The 25403-nt window shown below is 33.0% G+C and overlaps 4 protein-coding genes and 1 long non-coding RNA gene across 5 annotated transcripts; 2 read left to right on the top strand and 3 right to left on the bottom strand.

Annotated features, from left to right (window-relative positions):
* Positions 1 to 1499: 1499 nt before the first annotated feature.
* Positions 1500 to 1940, bottom strand: LOC146940413 (uncharacterized). The gene is made up of 2 exons (XR_015033492.1): positions 1877 to 1940; positions 1500 to 1733 (listed from the first exon to the last, which is right to left on the bottom strand). It is a non-coding gene; the product is annotated as an uncharacterized LOC146940413 (long non-coding RNA).
* Positions 1941 to 5311: 3371 nt separating this feature from the next.
* Positions 5312 to 7083, top strand: LOC146940412 (uncharacterized). Its single transcript, XM_085754113.1, has 3 exons — positions 5312 to 5446; positions 5532 to 5620; positions 6565 to 7083. Exons 1-3 carry the CDS (start codon positions 5417 to 5419, stop codon positions 6716 to 6718), a joined length of 273 nt encoding a protein of 90 aa, XP_085610239.1. The 5' UTR covers positions 5312 to 5416; the 3' UTR covers positions 6719 to 7083.
* Positions 7084 to 8285: 1202 nt separating this feature from the next.
* OTP43 (Pentatricopeptide repeat (PPR) superfamily protein) lies at positions 8286 to 11126 on the top strand. The gene has a single exon (XM_085754111.1). The coding sequence runs from the start codon at positions 8542 to 8544 to the stop codon at positions 10003 to 10005; it is 1464 nt and encodes a 487-aa protein (XP_085610237.1). The 5' UTR covers positions 8286 to 8541; the 3' UTR covers positions 10006 to 11126.
* A 108-nt stretch (positions 11127 to 11234) lies between these two features.
* Positions 11235 to 16438, bottom strand: LOC146940410 (uncharacterized). Its single transcript, XM_085754112.1, has 14 exons — positions 16198 to 16438; positions 16011 to 16111; positions 15392 to 15470; positions 15243 to 15303; positions 15039 to 15085; positions 14857 to 14949; positions 14652 to 14742; positions 14426 to 14474; positions 13483 to 13599; positions 13255 to 13402; positions 12773 to 12865; positions 12627 to 12695; positions 11903 to 11945; positions 11235 to 11519 (listed from the first exon to the last, which is right to left on the bottom strand). The coding sequence occupies exons 1-14, from the start codon at positions 16351 to 16353 to the stop codon at positions 11419 to 11421; spliced, it is 1248 nt and encodes a 415-aa protein (XP_085610238.1). The 5' UTR covers positions 16354 to 16438; the 3' UTR covers positions 11235 to 11418.
* Positions 16439 to 21182: 4744 nt separating this feature from the next.
* Positions 21183 to 25403, bottom strand: LOC146940409 (aminoaldehyde dehydrogenase 1, peroxisomal). Its single transcript, XM_085754110.1, has 15 exons — positions 25219 to 25403; positions 24950 to 25092; positions 24379 to 24459; positions 24131 to 24279; positions 23920 to 24012; positions 23714 to 23837; positions 23496 to 23561; positions 23347 to 23413; positions 23095 to 23171; positions 22762 to 22875; positions 22134 to 22211; positions 21897 to 22048; positions 21743 to 21803; positions 21538 to 21644; positions 21183 to 21428 (listed from the first exon to the last, which is right to left on the bottom strand). The coding sequence occupies exons 1-15, from the start codon at positions 25325 to 25327 to the stop codon at positions 21338 to 21340; spliced, it is 1512 nt and encodes a 503-aa protein (XP_085610236.1). The 5' UTR covers positions 25328 to 25403; the 3' UTR covers positions 21183 to 21337.

Raw genomic sequence — 25403 nt, 5'->3', positions numbered from 1 at the left:
TTGGTTGTGCCAATAGCCCATAAAATAAAATACATTAAACCTTATCATGTGGGGTCAATTTTTTTGTAAAATTTTAAAAACAAAAAGTCATCAATAAGTTGCAAGTGAACAATCTCAACCATTCAATATTTTTATTAATATATCAATGGTTCACATACACCTTTCCCATGGTGGGAAAGGATTAAACCTTCCCATGGTAAATGCCACCTTCTTCATCTCTTTGAAAGACTTTCCTTCCTGATTTTAATCCCACTCAAACTCATCACTCACATACTCACACTATTGTCTATCCTTCTAACCTCCAACCTTTTTTTTTTAACTTTGCCCCAAGACAACCTCAATAAGTTGATAAAGTTATTTCAGGAATCCTATGTCACTTCATCAATCAATCCAAAAATTAGTATCCAACATGTTATCATTTTTTTTCCAATCTATACTATAAGGATGGATCCTTTCAAAAAAGTTTCTTTCGTGTTTCTCATGTGTCATCAATTTTACCATTGAATGTAAAAACGTGAGACGGTTTTTAATATAAAACGGGGAGCAAAAACGTTTAATAATGAGATTGATAACACATGAGAGAAAAAAAAAAAACTCCAGAGAATCCATTCCCTTAGAAGATAGTCATATATGTTGAATTTTCCAAGTTTTTTTTTCCTTTCTCTTCTCTATTTGGCATATATCATTCCACCTTTTCATTTATCTAAATTGAATTCCTTAGCTACAATAGAGAATAAAAAATGAGAAAAGAGATCCACTCGTCTTAACCTATGACCCATTTCAAACTCTCTTATGGGGGTATCATTCAATAAAACTTAAATTGATGATTTCTTGAAACATTTTTATATCTATATCATCAAATTCTCTTGCAATATCATCTTATCAATGACAATATATATAAAATGTTAGTAAATGAGTCATGTGCCTTTTCAAAGTCCACTTTAAACAATAAAAGTTATTTTTTCTTTCAGTTGGCCTCCTTCGTAATTTTGTTTGCAATTAGGATATCATCTAAGCTTTGTGTACATGAGATCAAGGCTAACTGTATTTGTGATATTTCATACCAAGTCAATCACCTCTATGGACATATTTGTCAAAATCTTTGATATTATCTTGTATATACATCCAGTTCACAAAATCTAACAATTTCATTGAGTTTTATCTCAAAGGAATTTGTTTAAGGGCACTTTTTATCATACAATTTTTTTATCGCTGTTGGACCGCGTATCAAATGCATGACTAGAAATCGTACATGTATTGTTTTCTTGTGTTGAGAGTCATGTTGTCAATCTTACTAGCACCACGTTTATTTTGGTATGAAATACTTATATTGTTACAAAGTGATCTTCTTTATTATTTAAAATATATTTTTATTTTCAAATTTTTGTAATATTATTATACTTCGTGTAATGCATGAGCTCCAGCACTGGTTAAATTCTAATTCGTAAAATAAGAGAATGTATGTCTTTTCACAAAACTGCTACAATTTACAAGTTAAATAGATTTAAAACTTCGTCTTTTATTTTAGCAATTGAAGTGATACAATATAACTCATTTCTCGTAACAACAACATAGTTCAGTAACTATATTCAAACAAACTCCACCTTTTTTATATCCTCTTTGTGTACAATCTTGATAGCAGTTTGGACTACAATCTCCTTTGCAGCAATAATATCTTGGAGATCCTATGCAACCATAATCTATTGTTGCAGTCTCCATACCAGTAACTAATCCTGAACAAATAAATATGTCATTATTATGTTGTTGAATACATAGTCCATACATATTAATATAAAAAATCATAACAATTTTCAATATAAGTTAGTAAATTGGTTATGAAACATACAACTCAAAGAAGAACAAAATTCCTCCTTACCTGAAGCTAAGACCAAAGCAATGCATAAAACACCAAAAAGATAAGATTGATTGTTTGAAATAGTCATTTCTGTATAATTGTTTAGCTTATATTTTAAATATTGTAAGAAGTGAGATTAACATCATTTCTAATATATAGACTTAGAAAGTGTATTGAGTTGAACAATGTTGATATTCGAATTGAATAAAAAGTTATTGAAAAAGTAATTTGCATTAATAAAATTTCTTTTATTTGTAATAACTAAATAATATAAATATAGTAATTTTTTTTAGGATATAAATATAGTAATTATATGTGTATTCAAATGATTGTGAACATGATTATAATATTTTCTTCTAAAAAAATATGATTATAATATTATAAAATTTTCAAATTATCATTAATATAATAGGTAAGAATGGACAAATAATTAAATAATTAATGTGAATGACTATTTTGAGCTTTTTGAATATATTTTACTATATTATATTTTATTATGTTTGACTCAGGAATATATAACGAGGCTAACCATCCTAATCAAAATTTAAGAATGTATTAATCACATAGAATATATATATATATATATATATATATATATATATATATATATATGTTTTGTACCTTAAGCATGTCATTGTATTTTTTGTTTCTTTTTTTAAGGATTTTTTTAAGCTAGTTACAAAATTGCCCTTCTATTTAAAATTAATTAGAACATAAACAAAATGGTGTTTTAGTAAAGGGAAATGTTAACTTGTGCCCTCAAGGCACAAGTTAATGATTCAAAATAGTAATATTTTATTGTAATTAATGCATTTGACTTTAACTTTTTTACATTTCAATAATTGAATGCACAAAATTTAAGAAAATGTTTCCATTTTTGAGTTGCTTAACATGTGCCCTAAGGGCACAAGTTAACATGACCCTTTAGTAAATTATAAGTGGGTGCAGCTTGCTAACTTGCACCTTAGCGTTTTTAGGTGGGTGTAAGTTAGCAGCCCCCTATATATATATAGTTTAGATTCTTTCAACAAAAAATAAATAAATATATATAGTTTGGATTCTTTGCTTTGTTTCAGGCAATTGTATTTGGTAATCAATATTTTTAAAAGAAGATAATATTAGATCGGGTTCAGATTAATTTCTTAATGGATCAGGTTTATTAAGAAACCTATTATTAGAAACCTGAACCCATTCCATTACAAACAAATATTTTTATCTTCTTTTAAGGAATTAATTTGATTTTGTTTATAATGGATTCTATTCTTTTAAGAAATTAATTTGAATTTGTTTATAATGGAACAGGTTCAGATTTCTAGTACTCCCTCCGTCCCGGTTTAATTGACCTACTTTGGTTTTTCACACAGATTAAGAAAAGTGTATAAATAAAGGGGAAAGTGGAATATATTGTATTGGGAATGATAAAAGTAGTATTATTTAGTGTTATATTGTATTGGGAATGATGAAAGTTGTATTGAAAATTGAAATGAGTCAGTTGTTTTGGGACACTTTTTTTTAGAAAATAGGTCAGTTATTCCGGGACGGAGGGAGTAATATGTTTCTTAATACTCCCTCCGTCCCGGTATAATTGACCTACTTTGGTTTTTCACACAGATTAAGAAAAGTGTATAAATAAAGGGGAAAGTGGAATATATTGTATTGGGAATGATAAAAGTAGTATTATTTAGTGTTATACTCCCTCCGTCCCAATTTATTTGACCCCTTGGCTCATTTCACACAGATTAAGAAAAATGTATAAATAAAGGGGAAAGTGGAATATATTGTATTGGGAATGATAAAAGTAGTATTATTTAGTGTTATATTGTATTGGGAATGATGAAAGTTATATTGAAAATTGAAATGGGTCAGTTATTTTGGGACACTTTTTTTTAGAAAATGGGTCAGTTATTCGGGGACGGAGGGAGTATTGTATTGGAAATGATGAAAGTTGTATTGAAAATTGAAATGGGTCAGTTATTTTGGGACACTTTTTTTTAGAAAATGGGTCAGTTATTCCGGGACGGAGGGAGTAATTCTGAATATTGTCGATTAGGTAATGATTCCTTTCATAGTTATTAATTATAAACCTCATAACCGAGCCTGAAGTTAATATTCTTATTTATTAAGAAACCTATTATTCTGTCAAAAAAAAAAAGAAACCTATTATTAGAAATTTGAACCCGATCCATTATAAACAAATATTTTTATCTTCCTTTAAATTGATTTGATTTTGTTTATAACAGATTCTCTTCTCTTAAGAAATTAATTTAATTTTGTTTAGGATCAAGTTCAGATTTCTAATAACAGGTTTCTTAATAAACCTGAATATTATCGAATGCCAAAAGTGTTAGATAACGATTCCTTGCATATTTATTAATTATAAACCTCGTAACCAAGCCTTCAGTTGAATTTATTACCCTATCACTAACAAGAAAGATCTCCTTAATCGCTGAAATGATGCAAAAATATTTTATATACATATAGCGTTTAGCTACAATAGGCCGGCTCCTTTTTTTTTTTTTTTTAATATCATTTTAGCAAATAACACATTTTTAGTTGGATAAAAAACACAAATTTTATGTTTTGAAAAAAAGTTAAAAACCACGACTGTAACCGTAATTTCTACTGCATTATTAATACTATTTTTTTTCACTACCAAAAAAAAAAATACAACTTTTTTTTTTCTTACCCACTATTGATTAAACCCTTTTCTTTTAATTTTTTAATCTCACTTTTATATCATTAATAAAAGATAATTTTTAAAAGGGTTAATTAAGTAAAGGAAAATGTTAACGAGTGCCCCCGGGGGCACTCTTTAAGCACTTTATTTAGTAAGTTTTTAATGAAAAGTTGTGCATTGAATGCATTGGAAATTGTAATAGTTGACTTTTTAAAAGAATAATTACTAAATATAGGATCCTTAAAGAGTGCCCCGGGGGCACTCGTTAACAAGACCCGTTAATGGTCCTTATAAATGTTCAGAATTTTGTTTTTAATCCCTACAAAATAAAATCGCACTTTTTAGTCTCGCACTTTTTAGTCCCTATAAAATTTTCCATCAACAATTTTAGTCCCTCTAAAATTTTTCCATCAACATTTTAGTCCTGTCAAAAATTTCTATCAACATTTTTGGTCCCTAAAATGCTTAAGAAAAAATGTCATTGGAACTAAAAAGTGTGATTTTATTTTGAAAACAAAATTGTGGATATGTATAGGGATTAAAAACTTAATTAACCATTTTTTAAAATATTAATATTTTTTATTTTTAATTGAGTGGAGTGTTGGAGTGAGTTGACAGTTTGCAAATACATCGGGCTGAGTGACGCGGGTATCACTATCCATACGGACAAGTAAGCAAGTTGTAAGTCACCAATGACCAATAACATTGCATCTATGCGGATTTAACAATATTTAATTTCCATTTGTAAGAATAAATAAACTCTTGCTTATCACTCCTCCATTCTCTTTCTCTCTCAGAGACCATTTCCATTCCATTGCAAATTGCAATCATCTTCTCCCCTTTGTTTTTGTTATCTTCTTCTTCTTCTTCTTCAACTGCTATCCATGGCCACCAATCGCTGGATCAGACCCGAGGTGAGTCCTTTTCGATCTGTATTTTGCCATTTACTACTTTGCATTTCGTAAGAGAGTTAGGGTTTCACCATCTTTTTTGTTATAGGTATACCCTCTGTTTGCTGCGGTTGGAGCTGCTGTTGGGATCTGTGCCTTTTCACTTGTTCGTAACATCTGCATCAACCCTGAAGTCAGGTACTGATGTTTTTTTATTTTTTTATTTTATCTTTGAGATTATTGATTGATTTTTCTCTTCTTTGGAGTTTGACTTATCTCAGATCGGTGATTAATACTGCTAATAATTGCTTTCCATTAATTAATTATCCGATTAGTAAACATGATGGAATATTCCTTTTTTATTTTTGGTTTTCCTATCTGAGAAATGATATGATGTATCCGCTTAAATTTTCACAATTTGTTTCTAGATATTAACAAAATTTAATGGGATTCTATTTTTTGATACCTACTCTCTCTATAAGCGACTTTTTTTTTTTTTTTCCAAATTAAATAACTCATGTATCTGGACTAAATGGATTTGATTAACTAAGTGATTTTTAGGAGATCTTTAACTATGATAATGATCCGATGATTGAAGCTGATTTGTCAAATTTATTAAAGCGAATTTTGCACAAATAACGTTTAATGGTGATTTTAAAGTTGTTGGCTACCCTATTTGATATTAGAGATTAATTTTTATTCATTGGAGGTGTAAATTTTGTTTTACACGTGCATCTAATCAAATCACGTCAAACTGATATTAGAGATTAATTTTTATTCATTGGAGGTGTAAATTTTGTTTTACACGTGCATCTAATCAAATCACGTCAAACTGATATTTTGAGATATAACTTAAAAGAGTGGCATCATGGTGTGATTTTATTGAATGCATCTGTAAAAATGTTTTACACTGTCAGTGTATACAAGTTAAATCCATGATATGTTTGCCTGGTTGAGTGAAATGAAGTCGGAGATATTCAATTGCTTGAGATTATTTAAATTATGTCTTGACAGAACTGCTATCTATTGAAAATGAAAACTTTTATCTCACAGGGATGTAGCTATTGTTGTTTAATTTTTAGCCAGGATTTGGTGTTTGAAGGAGTATAATGGATGTATGTTTGTTCTTTTGATGGGTTTAGGGTGAACAAGCAGTCTCGAGCTGCAGGAGTGTTGGAGAACTTTGCCGAGGGAGAGAAGTACACAGAACATTTGCTGAGGAAGTTTTCACGCAACAGATCACCAGAGATTATGCCCGGCCTCAACAGCTTCTTCACTGACCCAAGTCGCAACTAAGTTATTTTGGATTAATAACAGTGGTTGAATTCTTATGCGAATGCGAGATATATTGTGTTTAAAACTCAGTATTATTGTCATGCATTTAGGAAACAAAGTTGTGTTTGATCTCTCTTCCTGAACAACGTGCATGCTGTGGTTGAGAATAACAATACCCTGTTTGTTGCGTTAATTGTTGCTGTAGTTTTATAAATTTGTTCGGTGTGCCGGTATCGAACCTAGATCATCAAGGTTGAAGAGCTGATTTTCAACAAAGTTACTTCTAGGGAAACTGGCTAGTTTTATAAATTTGTGATGTTGTCTAGGTTGCTGCAGACATGCTTGTTAAAACTGGTGTTATAATATAACTGAGTTGCAATTTCTAATATGGGTTCCAGCTTGTTACCACCCGTGAGTACTCAAGAATACAAGACCTGCAGTTGCTTTGTAATCTGAAAAATCACAAAGCAGCTTACGTAAAAATGCGTCCTTTCCATATAATCGAGATAAATTCTTAGGATTGCACGGCATATACTCCGATACTCTTAGGCTTTGTTTGCGAGTTTGGAGGGGAAGAGAGGGGAAGGTTTGGGAAAAAAGGAAGGAGCAAGTGGAAGAAATAGAGGAAAATGGGAGGGGAGGACTTTGGAGGGTTAACTTTTCTTCATAATATTAAACCCTTCTCATTTGGGGGAACTAAAAAATTGTATTGGAGGAGTGTTTTGGAGGGTTGATATGAATTCTTCAAATTTAATCTATGTTGTTATATTATTTTTAAAATTAAAAATATAGTAATCATATGCATTAATTTATCATTCTCTATAAAACCACTCTTTTAAAAAAATTGAAAGATTTCTCTATTTTCCCTCACATTTTCCACCCTTTAAAGCCTTCCCTTCCCCTCCCTTCCAAACTCGCAAACAAAGCCTTAGATTTGAAGATAATCTCATATTGTTTTTATCTTACTTTTTTAGTCCCTTTTAAAATGCGTTGTAATTTTTTATTCCCTTTTTATTCCAAGTTTATTCTCTTGGTTTTGTATTCCAAATTTATTCTACTTGTGAACAACTAATAAGATTGTAGCTCAAAAAATAAAAAAATTGTAAGTCATCTATCAACAAGAAAATTTTAGCTCAATCTACATTCGAATTCAACTACGCTCTAAAGAGCTATGAGTAATCATGTAAAGTATCAGTGTAACACATTTTATATATAAATTTATCGTTATAATATTTTTCCTTAATATCCATAAAATTTGTAGATCTTATAATAAAAAACGCATACGTAAATCAGTTGATAGATACATTACATAATATATAATGGGGTTAGAGTTTGAACCCTAGACACATCTCACATTAAATTCAATAAAATTCAAAATTGAGTTTGTAGAACTCTCTTATAACTCTAATAAACTCAATTGTTGATGTTTTGAAAGTTCCGTACAATGAGTTTATAGAACTCTCTTATAAACTCAATTTTGGATTGTTTTGAACGTTTTGTAAAATTCAAAATTATAGGTTTATTGATTTCGTAAGGTGGAGAGGTGGAGAATATATGCATTTGGACTTGGAGGCATGCAAATACAACAACGATAAACAAACTTTATTCCAGCAAGTGAAAGTTAACTATATAAATCATACGTTATCATAATATCATTCAATTAAATATATTAATCTCTATATTTCTCTTAATAATTTCAATTATAATATTTTTAAGTCTTGCAAGTTCAAACCATCTATTCTAAACTAAATTTCCACCAAAATTATCAAAAGTAAGAATTTAGTAGTATTTTGGTCCATTTCAATTATAAGAAGTTCAATCCCAAAAATGAGAAAAACCCCAACATGTTGAACCAGTTACTGGTTAAACCAGCTCAACGAACCTTGAACACTTCCCGATTCTGTCTTCCCTTCACCACCGTACCCGAATATCCACCACTTTCCATCGACGCCACCGTCGCAAAACTCGTCCTCGAATCAGATCCAAAAACCCTCTCCCAAACTCTATCAAACCCCACTTTCCAATGGACCCCACTTCTCGTCGACAACATTCTCAAACGCCTCTGGAACCACGGACCCAAAGCCTTGCAATTCTTCAAACACCTAGACCGCCACCCAACCTACATCCACTCCACCTCCTCCTTCGAGCACGCCGTCGACATCGCCGCCCGGTTACGCGAATACAACACCGCTTGGGCCTTAATGGGCCGCATGCGGGCCCTCCGTCTCGGCCCAACTCCCAAAACCTTTGCAATCCTCGCTGAACGCTATGCAACCGGTGGAAAAGCTCATAAGGCTGTGAAAGTGTTTTTGTCAATGCATGAACATGGTTGTCATCAGGATTTGAATTCGTTCAACACAATCCTTGATATTCTTTGCAAGACGAGGCGCGTTGAAATGGCGAATAATTTGTTTAAAACTCTTAGAGGGAGGTTTAAATGTGATAGTGTTAGTTATAATATAATTGCGAATGGTTGGTGTTTGATTAAGCGAACACCGATGGCGTTGCAGGTTTTGAAGGAGATGGTGGAGAGGGGGATTAATCCGACTATGGTTACTTATAATACATTGTTGAAAGGCTATTTTAGGTGTGGGCAATTGAATGAAGCTTGGGAGTTTTTTCTGGAGATGAAGAAGAGGAAGTGTGAGATTGATGTGGTTACTTATACTACTATGGTTCATGGGTTTGGTGTTGCTGGTGAGGTTAAGAGATCGAAGAGGGTTTTCGATGCAATGGTGAAAGAGGGTTTGGCTCCTTCCGTTGCTACTTATAATGCTTTGATCCAGGTTTTGTGTAAGAAGGATAGTGTGCAGAATGCTTTGTTGGTTTTTGATGAGATGGTGGGGAAAGGGTGTGTGCCTAATTTGACTACTTATAATGTTGTTATCAGAGGTTTGTGTCATTCGGGTGAAATCGAGAGAGCTGTGGAGTTTATGAAGAGAATGGAGGAAAATGGGTGTAGGCCAAGTGTTCAGACATACAATGTTGTGATACGTTATTATTGTGATGAAGGGGAACTTGAAAAGGGTTTGGAGTTGTTTGAAAAGATGGGGAATGGGACTTGTTTGCCCAATTTGGATACTTATAATATTCTGATTAGTGCTATGTTTGTTAGGAAAAAATCAGAGGATTTGGTGTTGGCTGGGAAGTTGTTGATTGAGATGGTTGGTAGAGGTTTCTTGCCCCGTAAGTTCACTTTTAATCGGGTTTTGAATGGACTTGTTCTAACGGGGAATCGAGAATTTGCGAATGAGATATTAAGAATGCAAAGCAGGTCTGGCCGTGTTCTTCGTCATGTGAAATTGTGATAACGTTTGGATTTGGTTCTTGAGAACAGCCATTTATGTTTCTGTTGTCTTTCCCTGCATTATGCGTATTATGAACTGATTTTAGTTTTGAAAATGTCTTCTCAAGTTTGAGAACTAAAATCAAGTCTTTCATGGGGAAAATGAACGTGCGAGTGATGCAAGTTCCACAATATTTGAACAAATAAACCCACTTGGGTTGGCCTGGTGGTAATAGCTTGGGACCTGGGAGTGTGCTCCTCCTTGAGGTCTCAGGTTCGATTCTCTCCGGTGTCAATTTGGGTGGGCTAATTTAGCTTCTTCAAAAAAAATATTTGAACAAATAATTCATCTTTGGTGCAGCAATTGGTTTGACATTTGGCCATGTAGTTTAATAACTTAGGGTTGAAGAACTCCCTAATCCACCCCTGTTCAATGAGAAAGTATCCATTGGTAAACTTTTGGCAAATGTCTAAAATGGAACATGGTTTGAGCTTCAAAAAATCTTTCTACTTATTTTTATAGTCCTGGTTGCTTCCTTGTTTGAGATTAATCTGATTGCAACCTATGCTTCCTTGTTTGAGATTAATCTGATTGCAACCTAAATTCATGAGAACTAAGAAGTCCTTTACACCCCATTCGGTGGTTGTAAGCTGTGATTTGATGCTTATCAGCTTATATTTATAAGTATGCTGCTAGCATTGTCAAATACCATTGTATTTAGCCTCTTCAATTCTGAACAAACTATCTTTGAAGTCTGACCGGTTTTAGGATTCTATATACTTCCTGGCTCCTGCCCTTTTAATACCATCATGTTTAGCATATAGTATATTTTCAGCCGCAATGGTGATAACAATTATGGCGGCCTATTGTATGCTGAAGTATGAGCTGGTAGATCAGTAGAAGAGCTGTACTGAAGAGAGCTACTTGTGGTTGCTTCTGTTGTAAGTCATCACAGCAATTACAGTTAGTTGGTTACTTGCGGTTAGTTAGTTAGTTTGCAAGTTGTTGCCAGCTAGATAGCTCTATGTTGTTAGAAAGTAGTTACAGTTAGTTAGAGCCAGTGTTCATAACCTGTGCCTATATAAAAATGTACTCTGCTCCAATTATGAGTCAACAATAAAAAATCCAAAGCTTTTTCAGAATTTTCTATCCTTTCTGAGTTTATTTCTTGAGGTTGTATATGTTGAATTTTTGCAGCAAAAAAGGTAAATTCCTTTACAAAGGAGCAATCTGGGACTTGAAACATGATATTCGAAATACTTTATTTTTTTTAATTATTAAAATAGCAGCACAAATGTGTTTATGCAACATTAAATATTTTGGTCTAAACAATTTGACAACATGAACAATATACACGTTTTTTGGCTTCTAAACTAGATATTAAACACAAGGCAAATACATTAAAAATTAAAAGCCAAGAGCAGAGGACGTGTTCTATAGAAGTATCTCATCTTGAACGCCGACATTTAAGGTCTTGTGTGGAAGGACAATGCTACTAATAACCACTACCTCATCCTCAACGGCAACAGATTCACCTGGTCACGACATGAGAACAAGATTTGTAGAGTTAGTATTCTGTTATTTTATCCTTTCACCGTGATAACAGTATGACCTCCGTCTCTAAATATTTAGTCTCAATTATCTCTAAATATATAAACTCAATTATCTAAATCTCGAGAATTAAAAACGTTTATAGTGGTGCTAAATTAGTTAACAACAAATACTGTTAAGTTTACTCATAGAACAAAGATATAAAATAATTATGGGTAATTCAGTATTGAAATAATTAAGGCAGTTAAAAGTTGAAGAATAACCTATAGAAAAGACGACTAATTTTTTTAAGATTGCTTATATTTAAGGAAGGAGGTAGGTATTAAATAAATAAGAAAGAATATGAAGACAACAATAAGAAACATACCGAGTATAGTGACCCCAAACTTTGCGTTGTAATCTCCACGACCCTGAATTAGTTTATACATTTCAGCAAACAAATTACGAATAAAAGGAATGTAAAGATAGGAGATGAAAAATGCAACACACATCATTTTTTTACGAACGCTATAGTAGGGCACGTCACCCTCAACATTGGTATGGAAATGAGGTATCAAAATGGGAAAATATTTTGGACAACAAAATGAGAGAATTATCATATTTTGAAGGACTAAAAATATAATTGAGTCTTAAAATTACCTGCCGGTGATGCTAATAGTAAAGTTTAAACATATTATCACCGAAAAAGAAAGCAAAATCAGCTGATGTTTTTTTTTTTTTTTTTTTGGGTTTCCAATAGGTTCCCTCCACCGGAGGTAATCCTATTTGAGGCATGTTGAATTTTGGCAAGTATAGTTGTCTGTTGAGTCTCTAAGTCTGTGTTCTAGTCTAGCCTCTAGGACCATGCATAATGCTATGTCTTATAGTGGACCAAGTTATACTCTAAAAAGTATATGTTCATTCAGGCTCAAGATGAGTGAGATGCTTCTCATACAGGAGAAATGGAATGCAGCATTAGCATTTGCTTATTGCAGCAGAAAAGCATTATGACAGCTTCTTAGCAAATATTAAAAACTCAAGTAACAGGAAATACAGAACAAGCCTTTAGCTAGTGGAACAATTTAGTTTAATATTAAAATTTCTAAACTTGCCTGGACACGTGCCCATCGTCCAATGGAGGATTTCCATCCAACAATTGCATGAAGAACAACAGCATTCTCCTGTAAGATGAGATATTTAAAATTACAACTCCAAAAATGTTTTATGCATTTCAAAACCAATTAATGTGTAGACTTGCCTTGATTTCAACATCATCAAGGACTATACAATTTATGAGCCTTGCACCAGCTCCTATACGAGCATTTGCAGATATTGACACGCCAGGACCAATCTGTTCAACCACATTAACAAAAGTCAAGTTGCATAACATGTCAAGACATTTAGGTTTTCTTTTTCTTGGGCCTCTCACTCAAAAAGATAAAATAGGTCCTCGCGGGTATGGGCAGGGAGTAGGAGAACCTACATGATATGCATCAATTAAAAAAATTTATAATGTATTCTCATAACACAGATCAAGTGGCTAAAGACATACAATTTGTCTGTAAATGCAACAAGAACACAATAAATTACTTGATCATGACCTGAAGTACAACTAGTAACATTAAGTTGTTATGAGTAAAAAATATTAGGCATATCAAGATTGAAATAGAGCAGTTAAGATGACCGTGAAAGCCTTGGGGTAGAGAACTAGATGTCGAAGAAAAAGAGTTGAATATTAACCTTTGCAGACGGATGCACCTTTGCTGATGGGTGAATATAAACATCACCAATGATGCAGGCTTTCTTAATACCATCTCCATTTGCTAATAGGTGAGGGGATGTGTGGCGAAATTGTGAAAGATACAAGGCCGAACATTTTATGGACATTCTGCAAGCATAAGTTAATAAATACGATAATCACACATGAAGGAAATGATGAATATGTAACATGAAAATATTCAAGCTTACCCAGGAGTTTTGATTTGTTCCCAAAAATCCATGGTTTCATATATATACAACTGTTTCTTCCCTGCAAGAGGTGAGAGGATATCTTGATCCAATCTGACATAATTTGCCGGTAGACTCCTACAGAAGAACTCTTCAGAATCAGATGACAATAAACCATATAAACTATCCTTGTTTTCACACTGTATAGTGTAAACAAAAATTACATAGATCAAACAGCAACACAATGTCCTGCTATGAAACAAGGTCATAATGTCCTCTATGAATCATTTCTATGTTTAGAACATTTAACTTGGTCTCTTTCTACCTCTCACTGATGTATTATCTTTCATTCTATCCTTCCTCAACAGTGCTTATATGGGTTTTCTCCACACATACCCACTTAAGGCAAGATTCTATCAACTTTTCTATAACACGAGTTATCTATACTTATTCCCTAAAGATTTTATTCCAAATACTATCGATTCTTGTGTGACAACACATCCATCATAGAATTCTCATCATCTCAACAACACCGGTCTTATTTTCTTATTGGCTTTTAACTAATCATTTTGGGTGATAATGAGTGTACAAAATCCATGCTTAAATGATTTATTTTGTGATACGTGATGTGCTTAACTATGAGAAATGCCAATATTGTTGACAATCGTATAACTTTTAAAACAATTTGTCAGTTTAAAATATGTTATACTAAAAGTAAATGTAGAAAATAAGTGTATGCATACATGGATATAAAAAGAAGCAGATCTGAATGATCGAGATCTGATTAAGAAGGTAAATAGTTAAATATTCAAACAGTTGAGACATTTGATCAGAGCTTTTAAGTTTCAGTTCATTGCATGAATTGCTCTCGTTGATGTTACTAATGATCAGAGTAAAATTTCAGAAAGTTCTGGTCAGCTAAATTTTGAAAAACAGGAAACTTTTTGTTATCATACGTACAAACCTTGTGTCCTGCTGCATTGCTTCAAAGCTGGAGACACGTCTTAAGTTTGCTACAAAACAAAATGACCCAAAAATTATTCTTAGTTAATATACACAAGGACAAACTCCAGTTATCTACAGTTCCTTATATATCCAGCACAAATTAGATTGAACATTTTGATTGAATATTTTCACATTATAAAACTAAACGCAAACTTCGTATTTCTGGTTTACCATATTTGAGTTACCTCTGTCTTTCCGCTGAGAAGAAACACCCTCAATGGCAGTAAAGATATCTGGTGTAAATATATACACACCACAGTTTATAAGGTCACTAACCTGCAATCAGGTAAGCTTGCAGCATAAGACGGTAAACAGCAGTAGGGACGAGAGAAAGGATTTTCAAATTTTAGTTCAGCAATTCAAGACATAACATTAAGCACACAAACATACAAAAGTTTCAGGTTTCTCTGTGTAATGCAGGAGTTCATTGGTGACTGGATCAGCTACCAATTCGCCAAATTCACTGGCCGACTCTGGAGAGACCTTCAAAAAGAGGAGAAAAAGATCACAAAAATTGGATGGTAATCATCAAAATGCCACAATGGAAAAACAATGTGTGCCCAATTTCTAACCTTGACAACCAGTATTGTTCCCATGCCACCATGTTTTTTGTGAGCATCTGTAATCAAGCGCATACACAGAAAAATCAACAATTAATTGTTTCAGCAATGATATAAACAGCTAAGAGATGTCAATGAAGTAGAACATTACTATTATGCAAAGAAAAAAAACATGCGTGCAGAAGAACACCGAGTGTATCTGAGAAAAGAAATTACCCAGCATTTGTGGCAGAGGAAAACTGCAGCAAACATCACAATTGAGCAAGAAAATATGGGACTGCCATTAAAAATATGAAGAACTCCGTCAACATACTGGTACTAGTAGCATATAAAATATGAAGAAATTAAAAGGATAATATAATAACCGGATCCTCCTCCATGATGACATCTTTGAAGTTATAAAGACCACCAGCAGAACCATGAGGCTTGTCCTCCTTCAAGTATCTAATATACCATAGTGAACAAGATAAATGAGGAAGAGGAAGCATAAAAATAAGAGCAGAAAAAAATTAGGCCAAGTTTGGATAAACAACATATTTTGAGTTTATTGCACAGTCACCAATAAACGCGTATGTATAATCTATTTCTATAATAAAAGATCAAATAAAGTGTTTTCGTATAAACTATCTTCGAGAACTTATGAAAATAAGTAGTTTTTATAAGTTCTCCCAAACAGTCTCATAGAACTTATGTCAGCTCAAATACGTTGATCCAAACCGGCCACTAATCCAACTTAACAGGGAGTTTAAATCTCATAAACACCTATCATGATAAACGCTTATGTAAACGCTATTTCTATAACAAAAAGTAAATAAAGTGAAATAGTTTTCGTATAAGTTATACACTATTCTCGTAACTTCGTAAGCTATCTTGAAGAATTTATGAAAATAAGCTGAAAACAGCTTATGAACAATGTCATAAACTATTTACTTATGTTAGTAGATATGCTCAAATAAGTCAATTCATTCAGGCATGAAATCCAACCTAACAGGGAGTTTAAGGTCGTTGGAGATGGAAGAGACGTATAATGCAAATTCGCGTTCTTCGTAGAAGCCAATGAGATAAATCCGAGCTAAATTAGGAATCTGAGACAAAGAAAAACAATAATATTAAACAAAAAAAGATTATTAATAATAAAAATATGAATATGAAATGTGAGAATTGAGTATACTTTTCGACAAGCAGAGATTGGATGATGAACCATGGGTTGTCCAGCTAATGGAAAGAGTGGTTTAGGAATGTTGAATGATAATGGACGGAATCGAGTGCCTTTGGTGGGGCCTCCAACCATGATAACCGCCACAACTCTCTCTTCTGCATTTCCCATCTTATTCGAGATCCGCAATGAAGATGAAGGATATGAGTTTCAGAAATTACAATGAGGTTGTTGTTGTTGCGTTGTGTTAAATGTTGATTATAATGATGATGATATCGTAAATAAATGTGCTGGGGGGGTTGGGTTACAGTAACCAACAAAATGTGTGAAAGTGTAATGAAGCTTCCAATTTCAAACACAAACTAGAGAGAGAGTGAGAGGGATGGAGGGAGATTTAACTGTCTGTAACTCTAACACCGTTACAGTTACAATTGCAGATTTGTAATCTTTATAAATTTAAGATTTCTTTAAGTTCACTCCTTACATAAATTTTGTTTAATTTAGGCTTTTGCCCTCTTTTGTACCAATTTTTTTATTTAGTTTTTGTTCAATTTACCATTGTCAACTTTCTTGAAGGGAATAATTACTATGTCAAATTATAAAGTATTGAATGGAATAATTACTATGTCAAATTAAAATGTATAACATCAATTTAAAAATAATTTCAAATTTAGTTATTATAACCTGTAATGGTAATTTTTAAAATAACCATACATTATTTATATAAAAATGATGTCAAGAGCACAAAAAGTGCCACATGAGATTAAATCTCAACCAAAGATGAATACAATACAAAATAGCTTTGTTCACATGTGACATAGCATAAAACAAGGTACCCCCACCTCTACATAACACAATAAATGTTTTCTTATTTATTTTTGATTAATTAATTATAATATATTTGAAAATAAAAGTAAGACAAGTGCTTTTTTTTAAAATAAAATAATCATTATTTTTATCATGTAAGTGTAGGTCATATGAGTAAAGATTACGAGGATATTTGATATGTTAGAGCATAAGTTTGAACTCATTATGCCATTCTATGTGTGGGTTTTAGGAAAAAAAAGTGGTATGCATAAACAATGTGGGTTGTGTCTAGTAGAAGAAGCTACACTCTTCCAACGTGAAGAACTAAGATTGAAATTTCGGTTGAAAAACAAAATATTATGGTGTCTACATATCAACATTACATTAGAAGGTGTCGGATTGAAACCCAATTTTTTCAACAAGATCTCATGTACTAGTATTGTGGACCAAGAAAATGTAGTTAAGAGGGAAGACTCCACTCCACTCAACTCTCAAGGTGGCCGCCAACTAGAATCCTCTTGAGAAATTAATCATCAACAAAATTGATGGATACTCCACATCAATAACACGGTTACTACAAAATATTGGCATGCATTTTAGGCAAGCTTTCATAATCATTAATGAGACCAACACAAATAAAAGAACTCAAGAAATTAGACTACAAGGTTTTACTTTCTTGCGGATGAAGGAACATTTTTCCCTAAGGTGGATTTTGCCTCAGTTCAGAAAGTTTCCATTGGGCACAAGATAAATCCTTAATTCCCCCATATTGCTTTTGATCTTGCCTCTGTTTACATCGGTTAAAGAAGAGTGCACTGTATAATATCGTGCAAGTGACAAAATACCAATAATCATCTTAATTTCAATGTCACACTTGGCATCAGGGCCAATTTCTCCTTTTCGTTATGTTAATTCAATCATAATTTCATAGAAGTTGAGTTCGAACTAACAAGGCATAATGCATTAGGTGAAATTTGCAATGAAACAGCACCTATGATGAAGACAAGAAAAGGAAAGAGCAATAATTTGTTTCCTAGTGCTGTACAAGATCAAGGGGAAAAGAATAAACATTTTTACCTGCTAGCAATCATCTCCAATAATTTCAGCGAGATCAAAAGGCAAAATAGTGCAATCATTAGCACTTTTAAACTGCTCTAGTGCTAGTCCAACATCAACTTTAAACGATATAGCCAAAAAAGTATTAGTGGTGTGGACCAGATTTTCTTAATTTTTCAACCATTGATTTAGTTCGTATACTATCATTTTCTCTCTAATGTGATCTCTAAACTATATAAATATAATAAACAGTTCTTAAAGTATATAAAAGCTGTCGATTTAATCCTTAAAAGTATATAAAATTCGGTCTAAATATAATAAACAGTTCTTAAAGTATATAAAAGCTGTCGATTTAATCCTTAAAAGTATATAAAATTCGGTCAAATTAGTCTTTAATATTTTAATAACAAAGACTAAGTTAACGAATTTTATATTAATTACTATGTTAAATTTTTTCTCTTTGTCTAGGTTTGAACACTGTACTTTAACTCTTTAAATGCCTTAAATCAAACAAGTTTGATATGAATTATTTATTATATTTATATAGTTTAAAGAATAAATTGAAAAAACGAGGTTAGTTAAAAGATTAAACTAATAGTTTATTCATTAAACAAATATTAGATCGCCAAGATCCAAAAATTTCAAAGTAATCACCCACGAACCAATTGTTTATGTTTTGTTTTCTTCTTTTCAGCTTCAAGTGTGCATCTGAATGTATTTAGTTCTTCAAGGTACCTAAGACATGTGTTTGAGACCTCAAGTTTAGTTGCACTAGCTAGAAAGGTTGAGAGCAAGGTTATCAAAATCGGGACTTTACTTCAAGTCAAGTCGAAAGGGAGTAGCAAAATCGGGACACGTAAAATTGCAATCAAAATCGAAGGATTTTACTCAAGGACTTTTGTAGAATCGATATAGGATAGCAAAGTCGGGACTCATAAAATCGCAATCAAAATCGAGGATTCTACCAAAACAAAAAATAATGTTAAATATATGTTATATATTGCATATAGTCATAAATGACTAAAGTTTAAAGTCCACAAAATACATATACATAAATGTGGGGGGAAGTGAAAGACTGAATTTTTTTTGCCTTTTGGGTATTTATAGAACGGGTCATGGATTCAAATTGGGTCAATTTACGAACCGGGTCAAAAATTGACCCTTATCAAAAAATGAACAAAATCCTTCAAAATCCATCAAAATCCTGCGATTTTGAATAGATTTCACGATTTTGTGCGATTTTGTGCGACTTTGATACGATTTTGCTTGTTTTTGGGACTTTGCTATGGATTTGAGTCGTTGAAGCTACGCAAAGTCGCAAAAACCAGGATTTTAGGACTTAAGTCGCGTTTTTGGTAACAATGGTTGAGAGTACTTTTGATAAAGTCATTACAACTACCACTTCGGTAAGCAACCAGGTAGCTTTATGCCCCATATTTATTGTTTCATTTTATTTTGAAGCAGGAGCCAGAGAAATTTATGGCAAAGGTTACACGTAAAACAAGTCCAAAAATAAATCCGTGTGCATGGAAGCGGTTTCATAAATTGATTGTGGTCACTATCTTTGAAGGATTTGCTTAATAATCCGCGCCATGTGAGGCCTTGCTTGAGTAGATTTCAAATCGAGAGAAAAGCAAACTGTTCTGTGATCATGTGACATTAATGTGCAATTTTGTGATATTTTTGTTTTTATTTTAACTCTTTGGTTTTTGAGGAAAACGGTTCTTAATAATATGAAGTTCGTAGTGAGGTAGGTAAAGTCTAATCAGTACTACAATTGTTTCAGTTGGAATTCAAACTCTAATTCTTCCAACGATAAGTTCTTAACTACAGTTTATTAAACACTTGGTAAAACCAATTGGTTATCCCAACTTAGCAATATAGTTTTGCATAAAGATGGTGGAAAAAAAATGCTGTTGAGTAGCTGAAAATTTCTTTCTTCTTGAATAAGCAAGGAACATGGGATTACCATACGTGAGACACTGAGACTAGACAACAGAGCGTTCATTTTTCGTGGGGGCCTAAAAGTCCAAAGTTGTACCACACTTATAATTATAATAACCGAATGCATTTGACTTTAAGTTAGCTAATTAATGAACTTGTGAATAGAGGACCTGATACACTGTCTACATTTTTATTGAAGACTTTGAATTATATTACACTTCAACAAAAGAGTTACAGCATGAAATTTGATGTAAGCTATGAGAAACATGGAAATGCAAATTACGGCATCAATGATTCAATGTCATCATTAAAATTGTATTTTAAACTATTAGAGGAGTGTGGACTCATCCATCTTAAGTTGGAAATTGTTGAAGAGCCCTGTATTGCTTAAAATTTATAGAAAACACCTATGAGATGCTACGTTCCGATAGGGTTTGCAAGCAAAAAAAAAAAAAACATACTTGAAGTTACATTCCGATAGGTTGAGCAATTTGGGGCAGTACAACGAGACCCTCATTCGTTTGGGAGTTGCTATATTGTCTATTAGGTCTTGATCCATTGTACTTGCACACTTCCAAACTTTTTATACAATTTGATTTTGTTCATTCTAGTCAATGTGAATTTTTTTGTTTACTCGAACAAAAGCTAAATTTGCATGCATAGCATGAACTTCATATTCGTTAAAACCAAGACTGTAAACTGAAGGCTATCATGATAACCTTACATCCGATTTTTGCAACAAGGAGTCAGTCTTTCAAGAAAAACACAAGTAGACGATGACACTGACAATGATCTTTTGATAAAAAAATAAGCAAGCAGTTGTAGCCAAAAATGATAAACAAATTAAACTAAAATAAGTGATTGAAGAAAGTACATACATAAGTTTATCAGGTGTTTTAATAATTATTATTGTGTTATAACTTATAACAGAGATGTGGATTATGGACTCAAAGAGGCAGTAGATGTGTGTTTCTTCAGAAGCTACCATTACCAGGGTCTTGTTTCTACGGCAAAAAGGAGCCCAAACGCGCGGTCGCCTAAACCAAACACTCTAGAAGTTACTTATATGGTTTAATAATCAAGTACTAACACATTAATAGGTGACTTGCTACCTAGTATTTCAGTTTCTATACTTATCGAACTCTTCTCAAACTATATCAAATCATAACATCAAAGAAAGCAACATGGCACTATTTCACATCAATATTGTCTGCATATTATTATACGTAACATAATACAATATGTTCCAACAACTTATGATAATAATAACTTGGTGTCAGCCACAGTACACCTTATTCGATGCCAGACTCTAGAGATCAAATTTATCATCACTTTACATGGTTACCTATCACAGCTTTGAAGGGGATTGATACCAGCCCCATTGCTCATCAGATATGTATCTAGTAACTTGCTTCACACTCAAGTAGTTATCAAGTCCCCTGAATGACAAAAAACAACAAAATTTCAGACTCTAATTCTCATATTTTCACATTTGAGAGGGGGAATTAAAGGTATTTTGGAGATTTTAAGAAACATGATTAGTCATACCATTCCCCTAATTCACGACCAAAACCGCTACGTTTAATGCCTCCCCATGGAGCTTGAATGAAGCTTGGTTGAGCACAATTGATCCATACAATTCCAGCTTGAAGAGCCTGCATAAAATCAATATAAATATTTAAACCATTAAGTTCGAAAAAATTCCAATGATTTTGTCGTTTTTATATGATAATATATCCTGGATTAGACTCACCTTAGATACGCGCTCACATCTTTCTAAATCGTTTGACATTACAGCAGACCCCAAGCCATAACTGTGAAATATCAAATTTGTGGCTTTGACATCAATCCACAAGTGAAGAAAAAAGTGGCTTAGAAATGAAATAAATATCAGTTCATCAACTCACTGAGTGTCGTTCGCTAGATCAATTGCTTCTTCCTCGGTGCTAAATGTTTTTACAGAGAGTACAGGACCAAAAACTTCTTCTCTCCAAATTTGCATCGAGGTAGTCACATCGGTTACAATGGTTGGTTCAACAAAGTATCCCTTTTTTAAATGCTGCCATCAAATTTTGAGACATTAATTCTCGTGAAAAATGCAGAAAAACAGAAGCGAACACACATACTCGAGGGTATACTCATACCTCTGGGCGACGCCCACCAGTCAAAATTGTTGCACCTTCACTCTTAGCCGTTGAGATAAAACTCAATACTTTCTTATACTGAATCATATAACCCAAATATTAGATATTGAATTGTCTTGGTTCAAGGCAAATAAATGCTGAAATCAATCTTAATGTTTTTAAATATCATGGTCAGAAAGAAAGCTAAATCATGGTAACTACGCAAAACTTTGTATCACTACACACTGCATGCAACTTGGATCATAATCACTGATATCACACTATTATATGTTTTCATTTTGGATAACAGAGAAAGCATTGGAACAAAACAAACACGACAAATACAGTAAGTCCATGCTAGCAGTAGATTTCTCGGATTATGTATCAACTGAATGTTTTAACCAAACTAAAGCCATTAATTAAAAACCTCCTTTTGCATATAGATACGATAACGACCTCAAACAACGTTTTAAACCAAAAATCTTATGAGAGTAGATGCAACAAGGTTTCTTTGCATATAGATACGATAAGTAAGACTCAATTGCCGCTTTCAATCTCTCCACCAATAACTAATGTATGATTTAAACAGCAAGTCATAAGTTAAGCACATATCTGGTGTATATACAGAAGTGACAAACCGCAAACATACCTGTGCTTCACTGACAATAGGGCCTAGCCTGCAACCTTCTTCCAACGGATCCAAAATTTTAATGTTTTCGGCCCATTTCACAAGTTTATTCACAAATTCTACGGCTATGCTTTCCTGGAACAGTTTAAGTGTTTTACTTTATCATTTTTTTTAAAAATCAAAGCCAATAATGATAAAACGTTTTCAGACACATGCTACTTTTACCACAGTCTAAGGAAATCGGGACCCTCCGATTTATACAAAAAGAAAATTATGCTACAAGTTCATTTTTATGAACATGTATTATACTATTATTGATGAAATGGGGAATTTGAGTGTCTCTATTAAACTTACATGCACAATAAGGCGAGATGTTGCACTGCATATCTGACCATTTGTAAAGAAGCAGCCAAAGATGGTCCATTCAGCAACTGTTTAATAATGGAGAACAAATCAATAAAATATAAACGGCATATGGGTAAATGTTGTGGATCACACCAATACGTCATAGGTTACGGATACCAAAAATTCACATTGAAAGAAATTAAAATACTGTTCATGAAATGTGATTCCACAATTTAGACATATTTGAGAAGGCACACCAACCCTTATCAAGGTCAACATCCTCAAAAACAATTATCGGGCTCTTTCCACCAAGCTCTAGTGAAACAGGCTGCAAACAAGAAAACACAATTTGATATTGCATGAATTCATTGAACTGACAGTAATTTGTAGATGATCATGCTTAAAAATACCTTGATTAACTGTGCCGCAGCTGTCATAATCTTGCTCCCAGTTGCAGAGCTACCAGTAAAGGAAATCTATCAAATAATGCGCACAATGGTACAATATCTTAGAAAGCTTAAAGACAACATGATAACAACACTTGTGAGATAATATAAACCAGGATCTAGCTTCTTATAGTTTTGATTCCATTAATGACCAAAATCATTTGAAATACCGAAGTTCAAACCTTATCAACATCGGGATGGGATGCCAAAGAAGCACCGGCTTCATGGCCTAATCCAGTAACGATATTAAAAACACCAGGAGGAAGGCCAACTTCTTTGCATATTTCGCCTAACTCCAAACAGGTCCTAAAATTGTAAACAATAACACAAAACGATAAATAAACATAACAGATTGTACTCTAGTTTGTAATAATTGATGAGAACATACACAGATGCCAATTCAGACGGCTTCAATATTGCAGCACAACCAGCAGCCAGAGCTGGAGCAATTTTCCAAGTTGCCATTAAGAGAGGATAGTTCCTAATATATAATAAAACCGGTTACAACATTTAACGAGTCCACCAAATAGATCATCAAACCAGATAGTTTTATTGAAAAAGAATTCATAAACAACAAAGTTGAAGAAAAAAGCAGATACCATGGAGTAATTAATGCAACAACACCAATAGGCTCCTTCAGAACATGGCTCTTAAAGGTATCCATAGGAAGGGATACAGGAGCCTTTTGCTTTGCATCCAACCCTTCAGCAAGCCCAGCATAGTACTCAAAACAACTAATAACATCATCCTATATAATCAAACCACAGCAGGGTCCAAGTAAGCAAAAAAAAGAGAGAAAAAAAAAAAGAAACATGGCAACATGTTTTTCCAGTCGAATAATAATTACCAGATCCGCTAATGCTTCATCCAGTGGTTTTCCACAATCAATTGATTCAAGCTTGCCTAGTTCATTCTTTTTCTCCGTTATCTGTGAGAATGGAAAAGAAGAAGGACAGCCAATCAGGTCTCAATCAAACAGTAAATAAAATAACTAACTAGCTACAGTTTTAGTCCTGAAATTGTAAGCATTCCGTAACATGGTCCCACAAATGAACACAATTCTAAAACGATCTCAGAAATTAAAAATCATCTATCACACGAGTCTTTTTCGTTAGTCAATTAACGAGATCTACTTTTTATTTCAACTCATCTATCACATGAGTCTTTTTCGTTAGTCAATTTAGTTACTGAAATTGTCTCAAATGGACTAATGTGATCTACAATTTCCAATTTCATGGACTATTTTGGAATTTTATTAATTTCAAGACTAAATTGTGCAACATTCAATTTCAAGAACTAAATTGGTGATTCAGTTATATTCTTATACTTTTTATTTTGACAAAATTATAAAAAAATAGAACGAAGTTTATTAGTCCCTTTAATCCATCAAAGAACAAAAATAGAAAAGAAGTTGGAACCTTTGCAGCAATTGCTCGAAGATAGCCAGCACGAAGAGAACCAGAAGCAGTAGACCAATCTCTACCTTTGTTCCTGGAAATGGCTCTTTTAGCAGCATCCACAGCAAGGTCAACATCTTCCTTGCTAGCAGCTGGTATATCCCCTGCATGTGTGTCAACCATTCATATAATGCCACAACTTAGAAGTAGTTATTATCATCATATCATACTTGATAAAAAAACTAGAAACATTAAAATTGCAAGACAATGAGAGGGATTAAACAAAGTACCTATGATGTTTTCATTGGAGGGATTGATTATTGGAATCCTTTTGTTGAGGATAGGAGCTTTCCACTCTCCATCTATGAATAATTGTCTACTTGCTACTGTTGTCGCCATTTTCTCCTCTCTGTCACGCACTGTTAGCTTGTGCCTTGTGTATACGTTTCTTTCTTTTTTCAAAGATTGGATCAAT

Source organism: Medicago sativa, chromosome 3 (genome assembly GCF_051527215.1).
Source record: "Medicago sativa cultivar Bolivia chromosome 3, Bolivia_mono, whole genome shotgun sequence".
NCBI classification, from domain to species: domain Eukaryota; kingdom Viridiplantae; phylum Streptophyta; class Magnoliopsida; order Fabales; family Fabaceae; genus Medicago; species Medicago sativa.
The sequence above is the reverse complement of the archived record's forward strand: the minus strand, read 5'-3'. Positions and strand labels throughout refer to the sequence as shown.

Coding starts and splice junctions, on each gene's coding strand:
- LOC146940409 (XM_085754110.1), bottom strand. CDS start 25,327: ATGGCGACAACAGTAGCAAGTAGACAATTATTCATAGATGGAGAGTGG. Junction 23,172..23,346: donor GGATGTTGACCTTGATAAGG/GTTGGTGTGCCT, acceptor ATTATTAAACAG/TTGCTGAATGGACCATCTTT. Junction 22,212..22,761: donor CTATTGTCAGTGAAGCACAG/GTATGTTTGCGG, acceptor TATATGATTCAG/TATAAGAAAGTATTGAGTTT.
- OTP43 (XM_085754111.1), top strand. CDS start 8,542: ATGTTGAACCAGTTACTGGTTAAACCAGCTCAACGAACCTTGAACACT.
- LOC146940410 (XM_085754112.1), bottom strand. CDS start 16,353: ATGGGAAATGCAGAAGAGAGAGTTGTGGCGGTTATCATGGTTGGAGGC. Junction 14,743..14,856: donor CAGAGAAACCTGAAACTTTT/GTATGTTTGTGT, acceptor ACCTGATTGCAG/GTTAGTGACCTTATAAACTG. Junction 11,946..12,626: donor GACGATGGGCACGTGTCCAG/GCAAGTTTAGAA, acceptor AAACTAATTCAG/GGTCGTGGAGATTACAACGC.
- LOC146940412 (XM_085754113.1), top strand. CDS start 5,417: ATGGCCACCAATCGCTGGATCAGACCCGAG. Junction 5,447..5,531: donor ATCGCTGGATCAGACCCGAG/GTGAGTCCTTTT, acceptor TTTTTGTTATAG/GTATACCCTCTGTTTGCTGC. Junction 5,621..6,564: donor TGCATCAACCCTGAAGTCAG/GTACTGATGTTT, acceptor TGATGGGTTTAG/GGTGAACAAGCAGTCTCGAG.